Genomic DNA, 20,165 nt, shown 5'->3' on the forward strand with positions numbered 1-20,165 from the left:
TTATGCATTCTTTACAGTGTAACTATTTTTACTAAAATAAAATATTAAAGAATAACTAAATTTAACTTACTTATACATAGTTTAAAAACTTTCAATATATCTGAATTGAATACAACCAATATTAGATTAGTCCACACTTAAAATAAACTTTAATTTTACTTGAATGAAAGTATCCCTAAAAAGTAGATAAAATAATAGTCCACCAACAAAGGACATGAAATGCGCTTAAGACTATCTCAGATATACTAACAGAATTCTTAAACATACTTATTTTTTACATTTCTTGGATTTTTTTTCTGTTTTATAGAATATTAGATGATACAAATGTTATGGACTATTCCAGGCTACTTGCAACATTTACTGACAGTTTAGGCTTGGAAATCAGTTAATAGCCAGGAAGGATGTTGAATTATTACAAGAGATCTTTGTTGAGACCTTAATTTTAGAAAATAAAACTAAAGGTTTTGGAAAAACAACGCATGGATATTAAATTATCATCTTTGTCTAATATTCAAGAAATAAAATTAGATTTAAATTGAGTGAATGTTTTCCTTAGATAAAAATTGAGATTATGCTTATATACCTATATAATCTTGGCCAAGTTTTTAAATATAACACATAGAAGGAATACTACAACTTTGTATTTAAAATACAAACCACATTAACGTTAGAATAATACCCCAATTAAAAGGGTAATTGGTAAGGGAACAAGTTAATAAGTGTTAAATTTTTTTCTTTAGCTAAGTCCCAAAATTTACTGTGGAAATATATTCTGAATATTATGTTTAATGATCAAGTATTAATAATTAAACAATACAATTTGACATTAATCTGGAACTGTTTTGTCACCAATTTCAACATAAATTTTAATCATTTTCTAGACAATTTGTAGAATATTTGTATATTCATTCATTTGAAATATGCAGATTTTAGCTGTCTATCCAATATATTAGATTTGCTGAAGCTTTTATGACATATTTCTATGCCACTAATGTTAGGATTTTAAAATTTACAAACAATGACCAGAAACATAATAGAAAATATATATTCTATTTATTCATGGCCAAAATTTAGAAAGGAAGTATAAGAGAGAAAGAGAGAGAGAGAGTGGGAGAGAGGGAGAACAAAAGAGTGAAATGAAGAGAAAGGAGGAAGAGTCAGAGATAGAGAAAGAGGAAGAAAATTAAAAAGACAGAATTAGAAAGTAAGAAAAGGTGAAAGAAAATACATTTTAAAAAGTGAAAGAAAACATGAGGCTTGGTACAGCGGCTCATGCCTGTAATCCCAGCACTTTGGGAAGATGAGGCAGGAGGATAAATTGAGTTCAGAAGTTTGAGACTAACCTGGGTAACATGGTGAAACGTCATCTCTACTAAAAATACAAAAATTAGCCAGGCCTCGTGGCTGCACACCTGTAAAACCAGTAATCCAGCTACTAGGCAGGCTGAGGCATGAGAATTGATTGAATACGGGAGGCAGAGGTGCCAGTGATCTGAGATCACTCCACAGAACTCCAGCTTGGGGGACAGAGCAAGACTCTGTCTCAAGACAATAAATAAATAAAAATTAAAATAAAAAAGTGAAATGTAATTAAATAGGACTTATTAAAAGATCATTTAAAGAATATTACATTATCTCTTACATAGATGAACCATAATAAAACAGATAAATGTACTTATTTAGGTACAATCATTATAGTTTATCTTTATTTACTAAGTAAAATCACAAAAGGGCCAAAAAAAAAAAAAGTGATAATATTTAAAGTAACAGAATTGATCATTTCAAGCTCTTTAATGCTGCTCATATCATATTAACATCAAATTTAAACATTTAAAGAAAATTTTATATGACTAGGGATATTTCTTAATTAGTTACTATAAACTCAAAATATTATCATGCATAATACTGGCTACTATTCTTGAAAGCTAGATTCAAATACACTTTATTACTGTATCGACAATATCAATATCCATATTTACTGAAATAATTTGTAATTCTAAGGTTTTATTTATTCATTATAACTGTAAGTATACCATATTAATATTTAAAATTATTTTTATGTCTAAGAATACCTCTCAGATTCAAAAGTACATGGTTTAATTCTTTCTTGTATAATGTATTTCATTTAATGTGAGTGACTAATCATAAATTTAATTGTAGATGGTTAACACTACTTTGGAATTTTTCTGGTTTTAGCTTTAATTTAATGAGTATTCATACAGAAAATATATTAGAATTAAATTATAGTGGTTTTCCAATTGGCTCGAATTGTATATTATTGTAATACATGCAGGATGATGCATACTTGTAACTTTATTAATTTAGAAGGAACTGGAATTTTAAAAAGTCAATTTTTTTGCAATAAAATTGTTTGTCTTTATATGTATTTGCTGCATATAAGTAAAATTGCATATATATTAAACATCAATCTAATCCCTTCAATATACATGCATATTTAAAAGGTTTACATATTTTAATTTCAATCTTGTTCATTTACACAGTATATATGCGCACTTGCATGCATAACGCTTCTGCAAATAATACAAGTATAGAGTTTATAAAATGAAGCTTAGTACTAATGACCTATAGTATTAGGAAAGACATGATCAAAAATGGCAGCTTAGCTAAGATTTTTCCATGTAAGAATACATTTTATAGGAAATAATTTACTGCTACTTCCTAGGCATACTCTGTTAGTATATCTGAAACATGGTACTTGTGGGCCTTATAGTGAACTGATTAGTAAAATTTTAGTTTTGATTGGGGTAGACAGGCCAGTAACATTGATTGTAAAATGGAGGAAAGAAGACAGAGGAGAAAGAAGGAGGCATCCAGATCTGTATTTTAAAAATTCTGATATTCCACATGCAGGTAATGGCAATCATGCATAATAAATCAATTTGTCTTCATAATTGGTATCACATGGTCAAAACAAACTTTTGAAATGTTTTTACATTGAGCCATACAATACACACACCATTAGAAATAGACATATATTTCTGATTATATATAATAAATAATCGTACACTCACCTTAACACAAAAGTTCGAATTTATACATCTTCAGAGATAAAATTTTATGTAAAACTGCATTGTATGAAAAAAAAATCATTGGATGATGCTAGGAAGATATTTAAAATAAGTTTAAATTTTTATGTCTTGGTTATCAGTAATCACATTTACTTAGAGGTGCAGACAGATACAATACTAGTAAGGCCAAAAAAGTAACAAAATCATTTTTAAAATAAAAAAATAAGCTGTCAGATTTTTATGGCTGCATATAATATCAATAGTAAAGTTCAGATAATAAAAAAGATAACTCAGCAACACAAATTATTAAGACTTTTAAAAATGCTAGGATTTAAAATGTCTAAGGTTTTATTTGTTAGACCACAATAGCTTTATTGTTTAGTTTTGTACTTTTCAATTTCTTATGGAAATAAGGCAAAGCGCAAAGCCTATTATTTTAATATCTCTGAGAGTAGTTTTAACAGAATTTATGCATATCTCAGAGTTGTAAAATAGGTGTTATCTAAGAGTAAACATTTGGCCAAATGATAGACTGCATATCAAGCTAAGGACTAAAAATTAGATCCATACTTAGATGTTTACAAATCTAACAAACAACTCTTTAAATGTATATAACTCTGTTAATATAATTTTAATATTAGGTTCTTTTGGAAATGCCAAATTGGTATGTCTTGTTTCAATGTATACCTCACTTTGAATGTTCTTTATATCACTTAGTGACCTTGAGTTATGATATGTAAAACTTTAAGATAGATAAACTTTGCACTGACTTACTAAAGAAGTATTCCGTGATCTCCAAAAAATATTTTGTCATTCCTAAGTCAAGATAATTTCTACACGAATTCTAACAGAAATGTCTCCAATTTATTGGAAAGATAAAGTAAGGATATAATGAATGTGTAAAACAATTTCTGAAAGTTACTAGAAATCCTTTTCTGTAGGCTCTACAAACTAGTAATCAACATAAATTCTTCAGTCTCAAATATCAAGGAATTTAATATGCAATGATAGTTAATTATTTAATAAATGGAATATTGGCCACGGTGATTTGAAAACTTTCCCTATAAATTGATTATATTTTCATACTGTGTGAATTGATATATTATTTTATCTCAGCAGGGGAGAAAAGAAGAAAGCAGAAGTGTGCTTTATCTGTTGATGGGTTGCTTCTGAAGTCTACAGGTCTATTAGTAACTTACAAGAAAGACTAGCAGTGAACAGCTAAGAGTTTGGAAAAGATAAGTTAAAAGAATATGTACCATGAAAGGGAGGCCTAGCCGTAGACCTCATATGAAAAGATTCTGTATGTATCTCTTTAAAAAGAGACAGAAAAAATATTTCTGTTCAACAAAATAATTGCTTTTGATGAATAAATTACAAAGTCCAGAATCCAATCATTAGATTTACCAAGTAAGTTATGGTCCCTTTTATACATAAATGTAAATCTGGTTGTTTCCTATTGTCCTAAATAAATGAGTAGTAAAAGTCACTTGTTAAGACGTGGTTGCAAGTGAAAAACACAAACACTCTTTACTTGTTTTAAAATTACTTAAATAAAAATTACGAAAGTGAAAATTGCATATTCACATAATGAAAATTTGCAAAAACCAAATATCATTCTTCATGCTACTCCCTCATATCAAAATTCCTTTGAAATCAGGAATCTAGTTCCAATCTCAATTTGTTCCCACCTTGAGTTCAACTTATTGAAACGAGTGTCTAAAATATTTTCTTCTCTCTCTCTAATGCTTGCAAAGATGCTGACTCTTAGATGTCCAGAAAAATGTGATAAATAACTACTTATGTTAGAATAATAGGACTTGAGGTCAGCTCAAAACATAATCTAAATCCTGTGAATTGTGTGTAACTTCTTAGACATATTAAAATTTAATTTATTATTTATTCTGGGGAAATTGCAGAGAGGTATTTTCACATAATGAAAAAAATTAATCAGTGTTCAAATTTTAAATAGGAAACTGTTTCACATTTATTCCTTAAGACATTGTAGTTCAACAAAGGGAAAATAAGCAGCACAACTGGGATACACATCTGGTAAAATATAATGCTTATGTTTTACGTAAGTGGTAAACACATTAAAACATTACAAATTTTCATAAAGTTGGAAACTTACACTTAAAAGTAACAATAAAAAAGCAATAGAAGTGATCAACAATTCTACATAATATGATTATGATTTTTACAAGTATGGCCATGGATATTTAATTATTTGCAAAATAATCAAGTGAAAAATTGGATGCAGCAAATGCTTAAGTTTCAAGTACAACTGACATGATAGTTAACAAGGTCAACTTTAGGAATTAATGGAAACTTTAGAATAAAGTATGTTATGCAGTGAGCTGATAGCTGAAAGTAACAATCCCAACTGCATTTCCTTCATTGATTTTCTGATAAATTATCCACTTAAAAGGTTGACAATTTGGGGAAGGGGAAAAAGATTAATCTTTCATGGGCGAAGATACATGCATAATTAATTGGACCTTAGAAACATTTTATTATAATTTTAGATTAGCTTTGTTATTACTAATTTTTTTTAATTTTCAGGGCATAAAAGGAAATATATGATATAACAATGACATTAAAACACGCAAGACAAACATATGGCTATAATGAAAGAAAACCCAGCAGCATTCAGCTGCCATGACTGGCTTCCATTTTCGCCTTTATTCGCTTCACAGCATTTATCTGCATGATGAAAATTGTTTTTGAAAATAGAATAAGAATGAAATAATTAAGAAAGTAAAGAGTAGAGTTACAAACGAGAAAATAAAGAGAGAAAAAACGTGACAGTAGGAAAGAAAAAAAGAGAAAATAATTAATGCACGATTTACACAAAGTCATTAACAATCAATGCAAACCTACAAAAGATAACTTTGATACAACACAAGAATGGCTAAAATCTTGTATAAAACATTTATTTATATTTGTCACATATTAAAAACAGACAAAGGTCAATAGTGATGTTTATTTTGCATTACTCAGATATTAACTCTCTCATTGATCCCTTACATGTAAATATCTTTCTTTTATAAATTGAAAATATAAATTACAAGGGAAAAGTCACTAGTCATTTCACTGTGCTACTGGTAAACTCACAGTGCCACTTTTAATAGGAGCTCAATAAATCTTACAATGTTTAATGGTAATATTTTCTACTATAAGTGTTTAGAATATATTTAATAAAGCAGTGATAGTTTAATAATAAACAAGCTACCAACAAATATAAGTGAAAATTGTATATTCACATAATGAAAATTTGCAATAAGCATAGATGATAGAAGTATTAACCAATTGACCACGGGCAAACTCTAGACATATGTCACTGAACCTCTTTTAAAATAACTTTAGGAACCAAAGATTATGAAAATAATTTTTAGACTTACGTTTTCATTACATGCTAAACTAAAGAAATACTGTTGCAGGTATAGTATCAATATTTATGTTAGACTGAAAATTCCAGAGAGTTAAGATGAAGTTTTCCCAGATAATTGGACTTCCACTTCACCATTGTTTATAATTTTTCAACTTACATTCTAAAACAATCATAAATTTAATCCTAAAATAATGTTTTCATATTCGCCATGTGCTCGAATGTTGTTTTCTGCTCATGTTGAATTATTTAGAGATGAAGGATATATTAGTGTTGCTTGAAACTAGAGTGGAGGTCATCAAAATAATTTTACTGTAGAGTTCACTGGAAGTGCAATTTAAAAGCCCATGAACATAGAAAGTAACTAAAATATTTTAGCAATATATTTTTGTGGCGATTTATATTATTTATTTTCTTAGCTTGTTAAATCTAAACAACTATTTTGTATGCATTGTGTATGCATTACATGTTCCCAGAGGGTAGAATTATTTTACCATTGAATATAAAAAATGTGTGAACAGAATTACTGTCATCAAATTAAATTGATGGTCAATGTTAATATTATACATGTCTTCAGGAAAAAAGAGATTAATTACTGAAAGATATTACGGTCTTTTTTGGTTAAATACAAATGTTATCAAACATGTGACAGCCCAAAAAAGTGGTGAAAATGATTTTCAAAGTAAGTTTATTTCCAAGGATTTTTCTTAAACCTTAGATTCTAATCTAGTCCAGTCCAGCAATTTAGTAGTATTTTTAGTCATTAAAATTATAGAACAAATCAATAAATGTCATGCTATCAGCCTTGAAATCCATAGTTTCATAGTCATTTTATATCAATCTGCTATAGTTTCCCAATATTCTTCTTACTTAAAAAAAAAAATATGGTGGAATTATGCTGCATGAATATTCCAAAAAGGAACATAATTGATTATGGATACTCTATTTTTATATAAATCAAAACACATATCTTTCAAAATAAGCAGATCTTTAATAAGAATTTTAAAAATGAAAAATATTAGAATTACAAAATTAGTTTAAAATGATAATTATAAACTATGAAGAAATGTAATATCTACTAGAAGACTTACAAGAAAAACTATTATTATCAATGAAATATTTTATATGAATGTAAGGGGGCAGATTGATGAAAAAAGAAAATTTGGTGCTTTAGTACAACAAATAAATATGCTATAGAGTTAGCCTATTGTTTACAAAAGTTAAATATACCTAATGCACACAGGTAATGGGTTTTTAAATTCAAAATTCCAGAAAATTTATTTGGATAATCTGCAATGCATGAAATACAAAAGTAAATTAAAACCACATTAACCTTTAAAGTCTATATCTTCTTTAACTTAAATGAAAAGACTTAAGATCTGATAGTTTATTACAGATAATTTATTTCTACTATGTTTGAATTTATATTTTATTTTAAAATGAAAAATGAAATGTTATAAAATTGTATGAAGTTTTGTTTCATATATTGTAAATATATCATCTTAACTCTATAATATTTGAAAGGTTCCCAAATTCCCTATGACCACAGCCTTTAAAATTGCCTCACAAAACCTAGATCTAAATCAAACAATTCTTAACTTATGGCACATTTCTGATATGGCTTTCCATGAGGTGTCAGCAATCAGTGGATTCAGTCACAGCAAATTAAACATGATTTATATATATATATTTTTCGAGACATAGTCTTGCTCTGTTCCCCAGGCTGGAGTGCAGTGGTGCAATTTCAGCTCACTGCAACCTCTGCCTCCAGGGTTCAAGCAATTCTCCTGTCTCAGCCTCCTGAGTAGCTGGGATTACAGGTGCCCACCAAGACACCCGGCTAAATTTTGTATTTTTTAGTAGAGACAGGGTTTCACTATTTTGGCCAGGCTGATCTCAAACTCCTGACCTCATGATCCACTTGCCTCAGCTTCCAAAAGTGCTGGGATTCAGGTGTGAGTCACTGCTCATGGCTAATTTTGTGATATTTTTACAAATAAAAAAAAATTTCAATTCCTCCCTTTTTTGATAAGTTGTGTTGGCTTTGTATCACCTGCGCCATTTGGAGGGATGAATGCCATCTCGTATCTCTCAGACGGCTTTGTCTATGTGTCTGTATGTATGATTTCTCCATGACTATTTGATTTGTTTCACCTAGCATTTTTCAGCATAAAATACCTTCGAACACTGGCTTTTACACCCTCTACTCATCTTCATAGAAACACTATCTGAAAGCATTAAATAAATATGAAGTCTAAACTCCCTAACCTCACATAAAATTCTCTGCCCATTTGTACCTATTTTCTCTCCCAGTCACTTCAGCAAAGCTGCATGTGATAAGGATACTTCACAACTGTTCTTGTTCAGTTCCACTGACCTTTCAGCAACATTTGACATTGTACATCTATCCTTCTTGAAATATGACCCTCTTTTCATTTCCAAGATACTATGCTCATGTTTTCCAGTAAGTCCGTGAAGTCTTAGTCTCATGGTGGGGGGTGGAGTGGTTCATTGGGGCTCAGTTCTTAACCCCATTCTATTCTTCAGTAATTCAAGAAATATTCTTTGGAAGTCAATGCTGTGCCAGTCGTCCTTCTAGGTACTAGCAACATCAAAGAGTACTACAGACATCAACTCCTCTTCAGAGATTTTAGGCATTTCTGAGATGGGTTTATCCTCACTCACACTTCAAATACCATTCACCTGATAACACTGACAGCATCATGGTGTAGGTTCCCAAGCCATGGTTATCTTCTCATTTCTAGACCCACATATCTAACCAACAATTTAATACTTCAAATTTCACAAATACCAAATCGATCTGATGTTTGATCCGCATTCTTTTAAATCTTGCTTCTCCTACAAAATTCTTCACCTTCAGAAGTGACACCTGTCAAGTGACACTTGACATTGCCCAAGTTGCCCAAGCAAGAAACCTAAAAATCATTATTCACTGAAATTCATCTATTGCAAAGGCAGGGTTCGTCTAAACTTATAATGTGTCTGGATTTTTTTTTTGTTCTTTTATTTTTTCTACTGCTGTTCATCCATCGGTTGCTCTTACCCATATGAGCAACAATAATCTGTTTATAATACCTATCTCTTCATACAACTTTTCTGCTTTCAATTATTTATTTCTTTTAGAATATGTTTTACAATTATGTTTTTAGAAGCCCTTGAATTATCTGGTTTGCATTCCCCCTCTGACCTTATCTTCAGTCCCACTCTTCCAGGTTCTCTTCCAGGCATGCCTTTTCCAGTTCCTACAGCAGATCATGCTCTTTCTTGTCTCAAGGATCCCTTCCATGTAACACATTTTCCTTGGAAAGTTCATTCCTGCACGTTTCCTTTGGAAAATCACTTTCTAAGAAAAATCTCTCTTAGTTGCAGTTATTCCTTAGTTATTCTAACTCACGTTGAATTATCTGTCTTCCCTACTAGATTGTGAAGATTTTGGGTGACAGAGTTCATTTCTGTACTTTTCACAGATAAATCCTTTGTACTCATTCTAGTATTTGTCACAAAGAAGTACTCCAATAAATAATTATGAAATTAATAAATGAATATATCTTAACATTGCAGAGCCAGAGGAAACTAACTTTAGAGATGAGGAAACAGTTTTTTTGACAAGTGATGGGACAGGAATGAATCTGGGATTCTCTCATATAAACCAGAATTATTCTCTCCACTTTCTTTCCATGTCTTGCCAACAAGCTTTCAGGACACAAGTTCCTCAAATTGAAAGATATATATGAAATGAATATATATATTTGAAATGAAATATATTCACATATATAAATAAAATATATATATATTTCATTTATATATGTGATTAATTTACTCTGTCTATTAGAGAGAGAGAGAGAGACAGAGAGAGAGAGAGAGAGTAAATGCATCACTGCATGTCTTGGTTACCTTGCTGCCTTCACATCTGTTTTTATGACCTTTTAATTATTCAACCATGGTCTACATCTATTGTTTGTTTTTATCATCAACAATTTCTTATAAAGATAGCAGAGTCATTGGGGGTATAACATTTATTAATCTTTGTAAAATCTATTTTCCCATTTTATGTTTTATTTATTTTATTTATGTTATTACAGTTTTCTCTTCTACTTCATATATTTAATCATATATTACATTAAATGAATTAAGTTAAAATAATTCATTAGTTTTCCAAATATATACACTAAGTTAAAAATTTGGGAGATTGTAGTATACTGTTGCAATATTACTTTGGAGGAGACTCTGGCTCAGTATGGGAATATGTATAGCATGTTTCTGATATTTGCATGTAATATAATTACTACATACATATACATTCGAACTTTAGAAGTACTTTTTGTTGTTTCAAACATAGAGGGGTAAAGCACATTCAGTCATTCTTATTTAGGTGTGTTATTTTGTAACGGCATCAGATTTGTCATACAACTAGAAGTATCTGTAACCTCAAACAAATCATTAAACCTCTTAAAACCATATTTGTAAAATGAGAATACTTCATTATCCAGGTCAGATTAAATAAAAAAAAGAGATAACTAATGAAGAAGTGCTTTAAAAATACTAAAAAATGTCACTAAAATATAAGGTATCCATGTTATTTCCAGAGGCCTTTTACTTCCTAATATTAAATTCCAATTTGGTAGAACCTATTAATATTAGCAATACAAAGCACTAATGTCAATTACTTGTAAACCTTATATCCAATAGTAATTACTTTTTAATTGAAAGGTTAATCATATAAAACTGATTTCGATTACTAATATGATATAACAAAATCATAATATATGAAATTAACATCAATTTGCATTACAAGATGGTTAAATTACATGACTGAACTAGCTAGTTTTATTGCTTTTTCAGTTTCAAAAATATTATATATCAATACTTTAACATAGTAAGACAAATAAATTTTGGTTTCCTGGATTAATATGCTGCTCTTTTCTCAATATATGTACATATAAAGAACATACTATATATACATAAATATCTGTACATGTCTGCATAAAATTAAAATATTAAAAGTAGTAACTGAGGAAAAATAAATGTAGAAATATGACCAATGTGGCAACTCATGAATAGAGTTAAATATTATTTTGAGTCAGAATAAATTTGTGCAACTTTACCTCTAGAGCCTTTATGTGAATAAATGTTTAACATCCGTGTTGTGAACTTTGATATTATTACTAGCAGACTAAGATGTAACGATGTAAGCACTGTTACCTATCAATTGTAGAATCTACCAGTGTGTTGCAAAAGCTGATTTATAGTGTTCTTCCATTTTATTAGCCTCCTTAAAACTCTAGGTATAGGTCTTTATGGATTTATATTTGTGGTTGTTTCTGCCTTTCTTTGTGACCAATTTTATGTTTCCAAAGTCAACTTGCTTGGTCAATCATAGGTTGGCTCATCGTTACCTTTGTCCAAATCTAACAAGAATGGAGCATCAGTCTCCACATGACTGACAAAGAAATTGTCTTCTTAGCAAAGCTTTTGCATGGTCTCAACAGACACTCTTCACATTGATTATCACCAGTCACTCTTATTCTCTATATTTTCCTGTTCTTTCTCTCCCCACCACTCCAACTGTTAATGGGGTCAAAACATATTTAGAAATTAAGCAATACCCTATGGCAAGAGTGATGAGAACCTTTGTGTATGATAGGTCACAATCATAATTATAACATGGAATTTACATTTCACTTTGTTTTCATTGTTAATTAGAAAAATTCATAAGGGTTATAAAAAGATGGTATCATATTTATGTTGAGTCTAAGAAAGAATATAGTTTGACTTACCTTTAATAATATTGGGCTTTGGTGGCATGCTGAATTCATAAACTGTAGGTTCAGAATATCCCAATCTATTGGCAGCTGTAATCTGAACTTCATACCCCATGGTCCACTGGAGATGCTCCAAAATGATGTGGTCCTTATTTCCCTGCACTTTTTTCTCTAGCCATTGGTCTTCCTTATCTTTCTGTGAAACCAATAAAAATACATTTTGTAAATATCCATACCCTCAAGTTGTACTTTTAAAAAATAATTTATATTGAAATTGGAACAATATATTTATATGGGAAATTGGAACAATTTTCATAGGCTCAGTAATACATGAAGTTGCTATGTCAATGAAGTCAGTATTATTTCCAATATTTTTCTATATAAAATACAATGTTGTTTATATTAGACAAAAAGTGGCTTTGTAATTAATCCTTTATTCAGTGGTTGATAATTCACCTCCATTAAGATTTTTTTTTTCACATATACCAGTTTGGTTTTTGGCCATTTATTGGTTATTAATCATTATGTGAACAGGAAAAATGAAACATGATATACAGAAAAAACTTAATATGTTCATCAAAAGACTTGCCAGGGACCATTGTTAGAATTTGTGGGAGGGAAAAATGATAAGTGTCTTGAAATAAAGTTTGGATATGATTGATAGATTTATATTACCACAGGCATCTTTTACTACTATGATGACATAAGAAAATAATATACAAAGCAAATTACTGTTTTAAATAGATCATTAGCATAAAAAAACAAAATAATGCTATCCTATCCTCAAACATTCTACACTTAAATACTATCTCATTCTTTTTCCAAAATAGAAATTATGACCATATGACATTTCAATTTTCCTTTATTTGAAAAAATTACCATTAGAACTACAGTTACTAATAAAATATAAATTGATATGATTTTATAAATTAAATTGTCTAAACCAATGGGGTTATTGGGCTTTGCCATACATTAACAATTTAAACACAGGGAACTTCCTTAACCTTTCTCTTTTTAACAGAAGTGATGATAGCGGCTGCTGCTGTCAGCTTTATGAGAAAGCAATGAGGAAAACTGAGTAAATTCTGTATTCCAGGGCCTTAGAGATCACAACCACACAAAAAATATAACAGCTATTTTAGGTTGTAACTGTTTTCATAAAAACTGTATGGAAATAAAATATTTTCTCTAGAATGATGTATCTAATAATCTATCATTGCAACAGCAAATCTCACTTTCCCAGGGTGTAACTATAAATAAATTACAGCCCGTCCATAACAACAGATGTAGACATGTGTTTATTCAGCCTCATAGCTCAGTCCTTTATTACTCTATGTTGAGCCAAAATTTTCACTCCTTCTTTGACTGTAAAAAATACGAAGTTTTCTCTATTTTTTGTGGCAATTATTTGTCCTCTAAAATAAAATTGTAAAAGTTAAATTCATAATTGTATTAAATTGACAGTACTCAAACATGGAGGGAGTGTCCTTCAGAAGGAGGCAAGAAGATATTATAATTTTGATGCCATACTATTATCCCCTTTTTCTAGTTAATTATTTTTTTGGTGACATAGAACTTTTATTACTAAGGAAATGAACTTTTTGGTGATGTAGAACTTCCATTACAAAGAAACAGAAACGTTTGGCCTGTTCTGCTATTTCATGTAAAACTGAAGACTCTAGAACCTCTAACGAAGCCCTGGTTTTAAGTGAACAAGCACTAAAAGTTATCAATATAAACAAGACGCACTTGCCTTGATTTTTGAAACTTATGAGTATGTGTTTTTTGTAAAATGGCTATAACCAGTACTACTTAAGGTCTTATGAAGTGTATGAGCCATGGAAAAACTGAAAAGAGGGGTTGTAACTTTTCTAAATTAATAAATGAACAGTAAGGTTAACAAACAAATGTCGTTGCAATTTAAAAATGTTTAGGGCAGCTGTGCTAAAAAGTCACAGCTGGTTAGGCTTGGTGGCTCGAGTTTGTAATTCCAGCACTCTGGGAGGCTGAGGCAGGCAATCACGAGGTCAGGAGATCAAGACCATCCTAGCTAACATGGTGAAACTCTGGCTCTAGTAAAAATACAAAAAATTAGCTGGACATGGTGGCACACACCTGTGTCCCAGCTACTCGGGAGGCTGTGTCAGGAGGATTGCTTGAACCCAGGAGGCAGAGGTTGCAGTGAGCCGAGATCACACCACTGCACTCCAGTCTGCATGACAGAGCCAGACTCCATCAAAAAAAAAAAAAAAAAGCCCCAGCTATCACAACACCCTCTGTCTTCACGCAATCATTCATCAATTATTTATTTAGTTAACTGATTAGTGAGGATTTTCTACAGGCATGAACATAATAGTGAACAAGACACGTGCAATACCCTTATTGGGTGTTTAGAACCAGCACAGAAGAAAGACATGAGGTTTTTGAAAAACGACAAGATGCATTGGAAGCACGTAATACTTAATAAAGTCCAGGGCTAGGCAGGTCACCGGTGGGGAGGTGAGATCACCCTTCCTGGAAATAATACACTTAAGCACCATTGTTCTTTTCATTTGTCCTAACTGAGTTTATGACAAGAAGGCGACAGATTTTTACAGAGCTTTAAATTCAAGAATAAACACAATGAATTTAAGCCTCAGATGCATAACCACTGGGAGATGCAAAAGTGAACATTATAGATGTTTTAAATAAAATTTTTAAAATTGTATAATATATATATATTATATGTATATAATATATATATTATATATATAAAATTATATATATATAAAATATCTATATATCTATATATATAGATACCTATATATCTATATATATACATATATAGATACATACATAAAATGCTTTAAAAAGTCAACCCAAAGGTAATGAATATGGGAAGGACGGGGTGTATACACACACACATATGGGAATGGAGTGGTACTTTCTTATTCAGTACTTTCTTTGTAACTATGAAGTGGTTGATGTGAGTAAATATTTTTGTGGAAATACTTGAAATTCAGTTTTGCTTTGTATCTGAGTGAAGATGTGGGGTGAAAGAGCCAGAAAATAAGAGATCTGAGATCTGAATTGCCCCAGCCAAAACTGTATTCTTTAGAGGGATAGATAGATCTCATGTCCTTCAGGTAATCCTTCAAAAACATCATTTTTGAAAATTAGGCATTTAAGGTAAAACTTCTGTACAAACACAAGACAGCCTCTTGCAAATTAGCAATCATTTAACTTTTAATTGTTGAAGTCCTTAATATGATAAATTAAAGGCCCTTCCTCATTTTAAGTATTTGAACTGATAGTATAAGGAAGCAGAGGGAGTTCTAATATTTTCTCAATATAAATCAATTTCATTTTCCTTTCAACATTAGAGAGGGAGGTATTTTAATCCTCTAATTGCTATTCCTAGGGAATAGGAAAAAAATTAAAGTGGGTGTTACCAAATACTCCCCTGGCATCAAAATCTCAAGTATGTATCTGTAGAGTGTCTAATTTACAAAGTTTAAATGCCTAGGGAACAATTTAAGATAATCTAGTTTGCAAAATGTTCCCCTAGGTATCTTAATGAGATAAGTTGAATAGGGCTATTATTAATAAGCCAATTAAACGTTGAAGGGTGGCTACTGAAAAAAAAATGGTCATTTGCCTTTGGTATAGCTTCTCTTATGCAATCTTTTTTTTTTATTTTTTGTCAGAAAATAGAAGGGCCATATGGCAATTCAGGGCACTTCTTACAGTGATTCTAAAGTCAAACTATCAGCATTTAGGGAAATAATGGCTATCATTCGTACAGGGAGGAGATTAGAGCTAAGGTGTAAGGGTCACTGTTTTCTTATTTTCAGGGGCTCCTTGATAATTTATTCATAACAAGAAACAGCTCACTGACTCTTTCTGAGGATCAAGAAATGTATCACCAACATCATTTTCAATATAAACCGAATAATTATAAAATGAGAGGACAATAGAGAAGGTGAGCTCATATAAGCAAGATGAAGTTTAGATTCTTCTGACTCCCATGTTGTATGATATAAGATTTTGTATGTATATAAAGCAGTTTCCGGTTCCTGGATTCCCTGGTAGCATGATTCCGGTATTCATACTTACATGACCTCAAAGAAGGCCCAAAATTATGTAAAACTAGATTTGCTACTCTGAATATCAGAGAGGTGATTTATAATCTGGATATAATATATATATACACACATGCACACAAATAAGCATATATTAATATATGTGTACATATGTGTGTATGAGTGTGTATATATATACACGTAGAGAAACAGTTTACAGAATTCAGGAAGAGTTTACAAATCGGCAAATGAGAGCGGGCAAGAGACCTGGCTTGAATAGCATGGCACTGTCAGATTAATGAGAGACCAGTGAGTCCTTCAGAGCTGTCCTGGGTAGAGACATGAAAGTCTCCGTATCAGAGTATCCAAAAGATACAAACAGCTGCTCAACATTGTTAGCATGAACCCTGGAACAAAAAGTTGTCTTCTGAAAAGGATACTAATCTTAAATTTAAAAGATAGAGTTGTATATGAAATCATATGTGTGTGTGTGTGTGTGTGTGTGTGTGTGTATACACACACATACATTTGGAAGATCTATAGGTTCGAATATTTTAGCAAAGTTCTAAATTTAAATCTCTTTTTTCCATGAACATGACTGATTCTATTTCTTTGTTCCACATGCTAATGCTTGGTAATATTTTTTTAAAATTAGGCCCTAGGTAATCTCTTTTTAGTATCCACCACCCATATAGTACTTAAGACAAAATAAATATAATTTTTCCTATTCATTACCTTCTCTGTTCTCATATCTATAAACACTGGCAGTGCATTTTTTCTTGTGTTTCTCATTGATTGTGTTAATTATTCTATTTATAATACTGTTTATAATTGCATAACATGAGCTGATTTCTTTATCGGTTTATTGCTGTATTTGTTCCTTCAGACTACATATAGTCTATCTATAGAAAGAAGAATAAAACGCACCCTCTTAACTCACAGCAAAGAAAAATTACCAAAATGCTTGCTACTTTTTAAAGTCCATAAGTATTCATTGTTTAAAATATTTCAAACTTAAACTATACTGACTTTAAATAAATTCTCATGTGTACACATAAACATTATTAGCTGGAAAATAAGTTTTCTTAACAACCAAAGCTTGATTTTACTTATTTATTATTTTAATACCCTTTTCAAAATTACTTTTCTTTTTCTATGGCCATAGAGATAGTGAATAACCTGTTCTCCAAATTGCCTAAGAAATTCAATTAAGACTTACAAATGCTAGTCCCTATAGTACCTCCTCACAATTGATTTTGAGCTACCAATTATTTTAGCTAAGAAAACACATTTAATATGCCAACACCAAGTGATAAATTATGATCCCATAGCTATCATCAAATTAGAAATAAAATGGTGAAAAACTCATGGAAGCATGTAAAAATCTATTTACTAAATTACATGAAGTTAGATTGACACTGTAAGTACAAAGTAAATGTAAAAATAACTATAATTTTTTCCAAACATTTCATGAGTTTAATATGCTTGTCTTTATTTTCAAAACACACAGTTTAAACTTACTAATTTATTGTTAGGGACATTAATTTTCATGAAGAGTCCACAGAGATACCTAATTCTGCTTTTATTACTCTAGTTCTGTTCTAATAAATTCTGTCTTCGTAATGGGTGAGTGAACAAAGCCATGTGCTGTATTACAGGTTGACATAGAATAATGGTGCTTCCTGGTTCCTAATCCACAGGAAGTTTTACACTCTCTATAATAGGATATAGCTATTCTTGTCCTTTCCCAGTGAAACCCTTGCTTAGATTCCATGTCTGCTGGAAATCAAGTCATATAAGGAATATAAGGTCTGAATTACATTGTTCTCAGAACATATAGCTCTGTGCATAGTGGAGTTGGAAGAAGTGGCCAAAGAAGAAATCAAGAAGTTAAAATCTTAGAGATGTTCCTTATTTTACAGATTCCTCTATGAACTTTTCTTCTTTTAAATTAAAAACTCATTGAATATATTTAAATTATTTTTCAAGTTGTTCACTTGCACTTGACTCCACTGCAGAATTCTTGTAGTTTGAGAAACTAATAGATGAAGTCGTTTGAATCATAGAAAGAGAGCAGATGATCAAGAACTTTTTTGAAGTAACTATTTCACTTTTTATTCAATCATGCTATCTCCAATTGTATATTCAGAATATTATGTTGACTGGGTGGAGGAGGTGGAGGAGACAAGAGACAACAACAAAACGGAGATACATAGAGAATTTTAACGTATGCAAGCAGAAGGCATGATATCACGTGATATGATGGAGAGAAACTGTGTCAGCATGGTTTATCTGAAGGCATAGGATCTGGGCATTTGAGGTGAGATGAGACAGTGGTTGAGGGGTTGATTCTTATCCAGTACTGCTGCAAACCATACTTAGAAGTGTTACGAAGTACATTCTGAAGTCTGTTCCCTCTCCCCACCAAGTCGCTCAAATTCCCTAAGTTTCAGTTTGCCAGGAAAAAATATGAAACAATATCACTTTATATTGGATTAATGACAAAATACAGACTCTCCAAGATTGAGCAATGCCTATCTTGTAATACAAAGGATTAAAGTGTGCCATTACTTTTATAAAATTTGATATAGTGCTTAAATTTCTACTATTAAAACAATGTCCCCTGTTAAAATGATAGTGGCTCTAAAACAGATAATTTAGTCATTGATTAATTATCGGACACATAGTAGCTCTAAGACAGATAACTTAGTAATTGATTAATCATCAGACAGTTTTAGTTACGTATGAATTAATAATACAATCAATCACTTCCACTGTGTTATGAAAAACAGATACTCTTGTACTTCCGGAGTTAGAAAGGGTTGGAAATTAGAAATGAGGGGATAGAGAAGGACATACTTTTATTGGAGTGGTAAGCACAGACATTGGGTAAATGGGAAGAAACTGGTACTTTTACCATGAGGTGGGGAGGAAAAAGAGAAGGGTGAGAAAATGGAAGGTATAAGTTTACTGAAGATAGAACTTGTTCTTATTTAAACCTTAAGACTAAGCCATATCAAGTACACCTTACCAACTGTGTACAAAGGTAAAATTTATTGAGTGCCATTATATGAACATGAGTCTCTTAAATCTTACTAATCTCATTATGCTTAAAATCTTGCTTATTTGTATCCATCTGCCTTTTATACATAAATTTTCAGAAAAGATTAATTTAATCCACACTTTAAAAAATGAAAATGAATTTGAAGTCAGATTTTTAAAGTAATAATTTGTTTTAAACTATGCATATATATATATGTGTGTGTGTGTCTGTGTGTGTACATATATATATGTGTGTGTACATATATATATATATATATAAACATGGCTGTCAAAAATGTCATTATTTTCATTTTGTAACTCTAATTTGCTCTAAATAGGTACAGTGTTACTCAAGGAATATTTTTGTTTTCATCAATGACTGGGACCATTACTGGCAGTACAGTATGAATAAAATATACAAAAATAGTTTCACAGCTAGTCATTGCATTTTAGAGTCCACTGTGGAACTTTATTATGATTCCTTATAAGCTGTTACTATCACCCAGTACTTTGTACCATAAATTTTTCATCCTACAATTATGAGCAACAATCTGCATGGAGAGCCTGTTCTACCAGTCCAGCTCATGAATTCTGGCCAAGCCTATGTTCCTGGAAAATATTATCTCTATTCTACTGAGTTTACAAATGGGCAAATGAGAGTGGCCAAGAGACGTCACTTGAGTATGAAAACTGGGACAAAAAGTTGTCTTCTGAAAGGAATATTAATCTTAAATTTTAAAAAATGATAGATATCAATAATTATGAAACTATGTCAATCAAAATCAAATTTTCTTTTTATTATCCCTCAGAGTAGATATTTGAATTTAGAAGCAGCAATATTATAATTTAGAAGATTGGAGAT

At 30.8% G+C, this 20,165-nt stretch overlaps 1 protein-coding gene across 3 annotated transcripts in view; it reads right to left on the reverse strand.

The window, feature by feature from the left end:
- Positions 1-20,165, reverse strand: part of NCAM2 (neural cell adhesion molecule 2) — a 540,885-nt gene that overhangs the window by 45,197 nt on the left and 475,523 nt on the right. For 2 of the 3 annotated variants that reach the window (XM_032277132.1, XM_032277133.1), the window contains exon 15: positions 12,216-12,396. In XM_032277132.1, coding sequence (XP_032133023.1) covers positions 12,216-12,396 — 181 coding nt within the window. Of the gene's footprint in view, positions 1-4,909; positions 5,733-12,215; positions 12,397-20,165 lie in introns of those variants that run through there. The other variant, XM_032277134.1, reaches the window with a different exon arrangement.

Source organism: Sapajus apella, unplaced genomic scaffold, assembly GCF_009761245.1.
Source record: "Sapajus apella isolate SASKATOON/1434 unplaced genomic scaffold, GSC_monkey_1.0 scaffold8, whole genome shotgun sequence".
NCBI lineage: Eukaryota > Metazoa > Chordata > Mammalia > Primates > Cebidae > Sapajus > Sapajus apella.